This window comes from Notechis scutatus, chromosome 15, assembly GCF_049901735.1.
Source record: "Notechis scutatus isolate UNSWTSFEM ecotype Mainland chromosome 15, rNotScu1.2, whole genome shotgun sequence".
Classification (NCBI taxonomy): Eukaryota; Metazoa; Chordata; class Lepidosauria; order Squamata; family Elapidae; genus Notechis; species Notechis scutatus.
Genome location: NC_142023.1, coordinates 9,969,190 through 9,977,943, shown reverse-complemented (window position 1 = coordinate 9,977,943; position 8,754 = coordinate 9,969,190). Strand labels below are relative to the sequence as shown.

At 46.7% G+C, this 8,754-nt stretch overlaps 1 protein-coding gene across 1 annotated transcript in view; it reads left to right on the top strand.

The window, feature by feature from the left end:
• The first annotated feature begins 708 nt into the window (after positions 1 to 708).
• Positions 709 to 8,754, top strand: part of CFAP77 (cilia and flagella associated protein 77) — a 38,442-nt gene continuing 30,396 nt past the window's right edge. The window contains 2 exon segments of the mRNA XM_087943847.1: positions 709 to 852; positions 854 to 950. Coding sequence (XP_087799973.1) covers positions 755 to 852; positions 854 to 950 — 195 coding nt within the window. The 5' untranslated portion in view covers positions 709 to 754.

The window sequence follows — 8,754 nt, the reverse complement described above, 5'->3', positions numbered from 1 at the left end:
CAACCTCACAGTGTTGTTGCTCTTGGGGGGGGGGGGGAGAAGGAAGAAAGGAGCATTAGATGTGCTCCCCAATTTGCATGACAAAATAACCAACACTGGGGGGTCAAAATCCACTGCATAATAAGGCGCCTTCCCACTTAGAGGGGGGGGAAATGCAAACTCGATTAAGTCGAGCTACTCCTGGTGCAAGGAAAGAAAGAACGATGCAGGCAGGGGGGCCATTCATTGCATATTTTCCCCCCCTCCCCCCAAAAGGAAGGGGGCCCAGAGAGAGAAGCTGGCCTCTTGCAGCCAAAGCAAGCGAGGCGGCTCCAGAGCTCACTCTTGTTTACCAGCCTGCAACGGTTGGCTGGCAATGCTGGTCAGGCCATTGAGATGCCTTTGTGGACTTTCAGTTGGACGGAGGTTGCTCCCAGAACACTGTTAGCATTCTGGTTGCCATAACAACCAGCCTCTCCATTCCCTGGCTGGCGGGGGGGGGGGGCGAGTTAGCCTCGCAACTGGCATCCGAAGGATGTGATGCCACCAGACTTGTGGACCGGCTGAATTTTTCACTCTGCTGGACCCAACCGTCCATTTCTTCCTTCCAAGCGTCCTGCCAGGCCCAGGGTGGGGCCAGTCCCCTTCTCTCCCCCAGTGTCCTTGGCAGGCCCCCCTCTCCCGAGTGGTACGTCCCTCAAGAGCTGGGACCCAGCAGCATCTCTCTGGCTTGCCAAGGGAACACCTGGAGAGCAGCAGGAGCAGGAGCAGCCGGATGGCAGCTGTGGCCGCCCCCGCCGGGGCCAAGAATGCCCCCCCTGCCAAAGTGGGCCTCCCCCGCCGGCGCAGTGTCAGCCAGATCTGCCCACCCCCGGCGCCCCATGACCCTGGCGGAGCTCTACCCAGGCTGCGAGAACGAGCGGCTGGGGGTGGCCAGAGAGAGCATGCTGCAGAACCACCTCATTGCCAAGGTGAGCAAGAAGGAAGGAAGGAAGGAAGGAAGGAAGGAAGGAAGGAAGGAAGGAAGGAAGGAAGGAAGGAAGGAAGGAAGGAAGGAAGGAAGGAAGGAAGGAAGGGAATGGGGATGTGAGGGAGGGACGGAGGAAGGAGGGAAGGAGAGGGAGAGAAGGAAAGAAAGGAAAGAAAGAAAGGGAAGGAAGGAAGGAAGGAAGGAAAGGAAAGGAAAGGAAAGGAAAGGAATGGGCATGTGAGGGAGGGACAGAGGAAGGAGGAAGAAGGAAGGAAGGAAGCAAGCAAGGAAGAGAAGCAAGGAAGGAAAGGAAGGAAGGAAGGAAATGGGAATGTGAGGGAGGGACAGAGGAAGGAGAGGGAGGGAGGGAGGGAAGGGACGGAGGAAGAGAAGGAAGGAAGGAAGGAAGGAAAAAACTGTGGTTCTCAGGATGCTGCCACATCACTTGACCTCTCTCCAATTCGGTTGAGGCCAAGGCGATTGGAACTGATTTGCAGCCCTTCCAACGACACCTTCTCCCAAGCTGTCATAACTGTGCTTTTAAGACACAAGCACTGAAAGGTAAAGCAAGAACTGGGGAACTATCAGAGGGGTCTCTGGCCCTCCCATGCCCTATATAGCCCGCAGGAAGGATGATGAGAGGGGTCGTCCCAAGGCTCAACTGGAGCAAAACCATCCATCAGGGCTGCAACCTCCTCACAGCTTAAGAAAAGTTGCAACAGGTAAAACACAAACTTTGAAAGGTGGGCAAAAGGAATTGGTTCCCTTGTTTGAACACTAGAGGGCAGCACGGACCGCTGCCAACCTCTTGCCGGCTGCTTGGAACAGCTGATCCCAATTCTCTCCAGGGCTCTTGGGACTACAACTCCCAGAATCCCCAGGCAGGATGCTCACGGGGAATTCTGGGAACCATCCGTGTTCCCCATGCCTTTGGAAGGCCAGACGTGGGGGGAAACATATCTTGAAACAGCGCAGGGGAAGATGGGTGGGGTGGTTGCTGTTGTTTGGTTGTGCCAAGTTCTGTAACAATTGTCTTTTACTGAATCATTTCTATTGAAGAATGTTAATAGTAAAAGCAGTGCAGCTTTAAGGAAGAGGAAAAGAGTAAAGAAAAAGGGGGAAATAAGTAAAAAGGAGGGGAAAAGTGACTTCCAATCTTTACAGTAGTTACACAAAAAATCACCATTTCTCCCTCTTTAAGGTGTTTGATTGTGCTGGCTTTAGCAAATATCTCAAATATCTATCTCAAAAACAAGGGGGTTGTTCTAAGTTCCCTAGCTAAAAGTGAATCTGGCTGGCAACTTCCCATTTAGAAAAAGATTCAGTTTGATTTAGGACAACCTCTCTTTCTAGGAACAAAAATAAATAAATAGAAAGTTTTGATGAGGATTTCTCCCTGGAAAATGTCATTTATGGAGTGGTGGGGGGAAAAAATCTCGTTTGAGAATCCTTAAATGCAGGCAGTATAATAATCTGTTGTGCACTTTTCTTCTCTGGCCACGAGAGGGGAGCCTCCCCCCACTTTCCTTTCTCCAACCGGTTTTACCGGGGAATCTAAAATTTTAGAGAGAACTTGCTTCAAACGGGAGGGGGCGCCTTTTGGGGGGAGGGGTTGGGAACAGCCCCCCCCCCTTTGGGCTTTTGATTGACGGGCCAGGGGCTCCTCTTCTAAAAAGAGAACTGGCCCAAGAGAAAAGGCTAGGAGAAGACAATATTTCAACCAACCTTAAAGAGGGCTGTTTGTCTTGTGTTCAAGAGTCTAACTTCCTCCTGAGAAATTAAAATATAAGATCCTATTGCACTAACTGGAGTCTTCAGGGGAGGAGGGAAATCATCTAAATATTTATTTGGGATGTGGGGTGAGTAGCTAAAATCAAGCTATTATATGGACACATCCATATCCAGACGGTTGGGGGATAATATATACTGTTCCATAACTATTCAGTCAAGAGGTCTTGGGTGAAAAAAGGGTTTAAGAATTATTTTGAGCTTCCTGGTCTAGTGTATAATTTTGGAATTGGTTACATTTGAAATTTTGAATCTTTCTTTCTTTCCTTTTCTTTCCCATTTTGTCTCTAATCTCCCTATCCTTCCCTTCCCTTCCCCTCTCCTCTCCTCTTCTCCCCCTCCCTTCCTTCCATCATTCCTTTTCTCTCTTCTTTCTTTTTCATCCCTCCATCCCTTCTTATTTTCTCTCCCTCCTTCTTCCTGCCACCCTCCTTCCCATCCTCCCACCTTTCTTTCCTTCCTTCCTCCCTAATGTACCATTCACCGTCACTTTTTAATCTGCTCTGTTGCTTAATCCACAATGTTTCTGTTTTCCATTCACCAAACAAAAAACCAGGGGAACGAGCGGGATCTCTTGATAGCATCAATTATTTGAGCTTGCACCCTACCCAGGCAGAGATTTCAAAACTGGGAGAAGGGCAACATGGTTTTGAGGACGGGCTGTCTTCCAAAAGCCAAATTAAATCAATTCCTTCCCCCATTACCACAGACAAGAAAGTTATCTTATGGCATACAGAAAATTCCATTTCAGATCAGCCAGTAAAAAATTATTAGGTATCCTGGACAGCTGTTTGTATCCACAAAATTGGGATAGATGAAACCAGGGTCCGGTGCAAAATTGATTCCTGCTTTCCTATGATTGAAACAATTGTTGTGTTTCTGTGGCATAAAAGGGTGATAAATCAGCCAGCTTAGCGCAAAAGGTTACGAAATCTGTGCCTGGTGACTCTCTTTTTAATGCTCAAAAATCTTCAGAAACGCTGGACCGGGTTTGCGCAACACCTTAAAATTCTAAACTTGAGATTCATAAAACTGAATGGCTCTTTAGCGGACCTAAGCAGCGCTGGATGGACACGATCAAGGCTGATCTAGAGATCGCGAAGGCAGACCCGACATACGTGGCAGACAGAGGCGTGGAAGCAGTACTCAAGGACATTAGCGGACCTCGCCAGAGCGCGAGACAAACGCTGAAGAAAAGAAGAAGAAGTAGAAGAAGATTCATAAAACTGAATGGCCCTTTCCCCCATAATTCGGCATGCTAAAGGCTAAGATTCTGGGATCCCTGATTTCACCCCATGTGCAAAAGTGAACGTGGTGTTCACAAGGTCTACTTGTTGTTGCTGTTCATTGCGACATCGTGAAGTCTGACCCATTGCGACCCCATGGACAACGTTCCCCCAGGCCTTCCTGTCCTCCACCATCTTCTGGAGTCCATTGAAGCTCACGCCGACTGCTTCGGCGACTCCATCCAGCCACCCTCCTTCTCCTTCTTCTGCCTCAACCGTTCCCAGCGCTAGGCTCTTCTCCAGAGCCTCCTTCCTTCTCATGAGGTGGCCAAAGTCTTTGAGTTTCCTCTTCAGGACCTGGCCTTCTAAAGAGCAATCAGCACTGATCTCCTCTGGGACTGACCGGTTGGATGGCTTTGCTGTCTCAATTCCAACTTAGCCCACCTTAGTTTCTTCGGCACATCTTGGCTGGGTTGTTTTCTTGAGGACGTTTCATTGCCCAGTTAGGTAACATCATCAGTGCTAGTATTCATGGCAGCACTACTACACAATACATCCATCTCTTCCTTGACACCTGCTTTCAGTTTGACAGAAAAACAAACAAACCCTAGCTCTGATGATGTCACCTAGTTGAGTCATGAAATGTCTGCCATGAAAACAATCCAGCTCAGAGAACACCAAGGACCCCATGATCATCATCATCTCCTCCTCCTCCTCCTCCTCCTCCTCCTCCACTTCACACACCCCAATTTCTTCTATCGCTGAGGTTGTTATCTAGTTGGGTAGTGAAACGTCTGCCAGAAAACAGCTGAGCTCAGAGCTGCTGTATAGAAACAGAGAGCTAACCCCATTCCCTTCTAGTATTGACGATGTTACCTAGTTGGGTTATCAAGACGTCTGCATGAAAAGAAGCCAGCTCAAAGAGGACCAAGGACCCCACGGTTCAACCCTGAGCTACAGATCTTCCCTTCTAGTGGTACAGCTGCCCAGAAGACCCGTTCCCCAGCTTCTCCGGGAGATATTTGGGCCATGCCATCTCCCTAACCAAGTCCCATTCTCTCTCCCCCCCCCCCCCTTGGCTCACTTGGGGCCTTCCTCGCGTGCCCCGTCTTTCTTTGAGCCCCCGTGTTTGTTGAGTACCCCCTGTCCACTCCAAAAGGCTAAAAACCTGGAGGATAAAAAGAAGGGGGGGGAGAGGGAGGAGGTGGCGAACGGGAGAAAATTAGTGGATGGAGGTCCATCTCTGGGAATCAGAGCTCATTGGAGCGGATGAACCCAACGGATAAAATAGTTATTATCAGATTAGCCTTTGGCCCATGAAAAGAACAGCTACTAACAGGGTGTATTTCTTGTTAGTTAGCATTTAGATAAGGTTGAAGCCTGGGCATCAATAGGCATCAAAGCCGAAATCCTTTGTGTGAAAGGATTAATTTCTTTTAAGCAACACCACCACCCTGGCTGCTCTGCTCATTATTCGCCCTTGTCATTCTCGAGGTTAGATTGGAGATTATACCATTTAGGCTTTTCAGGCTGCCACCTCTTGGAAGAAGAAGGAAAAGAGAGAGAGAGAAAAGGAGAGGATCGAAGGCCGCATTCTTCGCACGCACCACCGCCACCCCGCCAGTCAATTTGGGACGTCGCTCAGCCTAATTCTGCTTCATTTAAACTTCATCAACTTTTGCAATCAAGTGGAAAGATCTTGAAATAGGTTTCCCCGGCTTTTCCTTTTCTGTGAGTTAATTTATTCTGGGGTTGTTCGTTTGTTTTCTCTCTCTCTCTCCCCGCTTTCTCTTTGCCCCCTCCTCATTCCACCCTTTGCTCTCTCTCTCTCTTTTTTTCTCCCCTCTCCTTTTTTCCTTTCTGTCCTTCGCTCCTTCCTGATTATCTTTCTAATTCGTCCCCCCACCCTTTTCGCTCTCTTTCCCCCCTGATGTCAAAAAATGAGATTACAGTATTTAAATGACTATGATAATCAATGTGGGGACCTGGAGCCCAGATTGAGGTTAATTTTTCTTAGCAGAACAAAGAACCGTGATACCGGTGGGGAAAACGGGGAAGTGCAATTTGTATTTGGGAAAATCTCGGCTCGCCGCTAACTAGATTGTCGGCAACTTGTGGGTTGCGTGCGTTGTGTGCAATTTGGGTGTTTTCTATTCAGCTCCGCGGGGAGAGCGGGGAGAGCAGAAATGTAATTTGGAGCCGATAAACAGCTTTAACCGTCTTCGATCCGCAATTTTAATAGTTAAAGAAATCACTTATATGCCATAATAAATGACAAAAGGATGGAGTAGGCCTGGCTTGTCGTAGTCCTTGACTTATAGCCACCATTGAGCCCCAAAGTTACATCGCTAAGTGTTCTGACCTCGTTCAAATCAAACAAACGCAAAACATAGATAAAAGCAAAAACTTTTTAATGCGTCTCTGTAAATTCTGTTCATTCACAGCAAAGCACTATTAAAACTAATTGTCCCAGATAAGAGCAAGCCCTGTCGAGGTTGTGCAAGGCTGCCAAGAACACAAGACTAAGTGCAAGGAAATATTCAAACTCAAAAGTCTCTGAAAATAAACCAGGATAGACCAAACTTCCACGAGGACTTGAAGTACAAGAACTTCTTTGCTTCCTGCAAAGAACCCCACCTTCGAGGGCTGGCTTTTGTCCCTTAAGGGAGGGGCAGCCTTACTCCCAAATCACCCGTGCTGCAGCAGCTGCTCTTTCCTTCGAGCACATGCGCTGGGTGCAGGCTCCCTCTGCATCACTGATGCCAGCCTCCACAAGCTCCAAAGGCCGCACCCCACTCCCTGATAGTCCTGGCCCCATCCCTGCATCACACGCAGGCCCCGCATCCAAGTCCTCGCTCTCCGAGACCTCAGCCGTTGCACTTACTGCTGGTGAACAACAACACTAAGTGGGACGGTGGTTCAATCCGTTTCTCCCCATTCGACGACCTTCCTTGCCACCGTTGTTATAAGTGAATTGCTCAGGTCGTTCAGTGAGCAACACAGTTGTTAAATGAATCTGGTTTGCTCACCAGAAGGTCACGAGCAAACCGGACACAGCAACCATCGTAAATGCGAGTCGATAGCCAAGCGTCTGAATTTTTGATCGCGGAACCGTAATGGTCATAAGTGTGAAAAGCAGTCATAAGTCACTTCAGTGCCGTTACAACTTTGAAACAGAAGAAGAAGAAGAAGAAGAAGAAGAAGAAGAAGAAGAAGAAGAAGAAGAAGAAGAAGAAGAAGAAGAAGAAGAAGAAGAAGAAGAAGAAGAAGAAGAAGAAGAAGAAGAAGAGAGAAAGAAAGAAGAAAGAAAGAAAGAAAGAAAGAAAGAAAGAAAGAAAGAAAGAAAGAAAGAAAGAAAGAAAGAAAGAAAGAAAGAGACCCCAGGGTGTCTTGTAGAAAGGAAACGTCTCTGTGTTAAGGACTGTTTGTTTTATTACCGCAGCCTGTCTGGTTAATCATGTTCTTTGTGGCAGGCTGGCTTTCGGCTAATATTGACTTGCTGGAGGGAAATTAAAACGCCATTAAGATGGTACAGTAGCTCCTTTCCCAACGAATCTCCCTCCTTAATTGGTTTTGTCAGATATCACTTAACTCCCAGGCAAGCAACTGAGGAGGGGGACAACGAGAGAAGACAAGGCAATTGGTGTTAGGGTGGGATGGGGGGGGGGAATGTCATACACCCTCCCTCCCCTACCCCCAAAAAAAATTAAACGTACAAGGCCGTAAAACAGATCTTTTTCAGAGCTGGGAAACGGGGCCACACTGCCTTTAAGAAGAAAAAAATAAAAAATAAAAAGAGGAATGAATAGCCAAGATGGGTTGATACACCCAGACGTCAAATCAGCATATGGCTACATTAAAAAAAGAGAGAGAGAGAGGGTTTTTTTTTTATTGTAACTGATTAATTATATTTTATGTAAGCAGCTGCTCTTTTTAATGGCAAGACTTTTTCCACCGTTTTCTGGGGAGGCCATGTCCTTTTCTTTCCCTCCCAAGGGCTGTTTCCAAAATTTCTGGGAGGGAATATCTATCCATCTCCATCTCTATCTATCTATCTATCTATCTGTATATATCCATCTATATCTCTCTATATTTATATCTATATCTATATCTATCTATATCTATATCTATATCTATATCTATATCTATATCATCTATATCTATCTATCTATCTATCTATCTATCTATCTATCTATCTATCTATCTATCTAAAATGTAGCTCCATCTGACTTTCTTGAGATGCAACTTATTTGGAGGGGTAAAGTTATTGTTGTTGTTGTTATTATTTTTATTATCTCTTTTATTCATTAAACATGAAACTCAGCCAACTGAACATGTAAAAATGTACCACAAGTATTATCTTAGGCATGAAAGCCAGCTGGATGATTCTGGGGCCAACCACCAGGTGACGGTGAGTTCTAGTCCAAACCATGAAAGCCATGAAAGCCAACTGGGTAACTTTAGCCTTCTTTGTTTTCTGGAGGTTAAAAGGAGTGAAGAAATATTGTCAGTCTCGTTAAGGTAACCTTACAATAAAAGTTAAAGCTACTATTCCTAGATTTGCTTCTTTTCCGCATTAGCAACTCCACTTCTACTATATCCTTAAATGGGCATTATAACTGAATTTTGAAAGCCTGAGAAACAGATGCCTCCTTCGTCCTCTTATGCTGAAGGGAATCAAGGCAGGGCGATCTTGAGTTTCTTTCTCACCCTTTCCTGCAGCTAAGCCGGTGCTTACCTAGCCGGTTTTCTACTCCTCCTTCATGGGGATCTCTGCACTTTGCTACACCA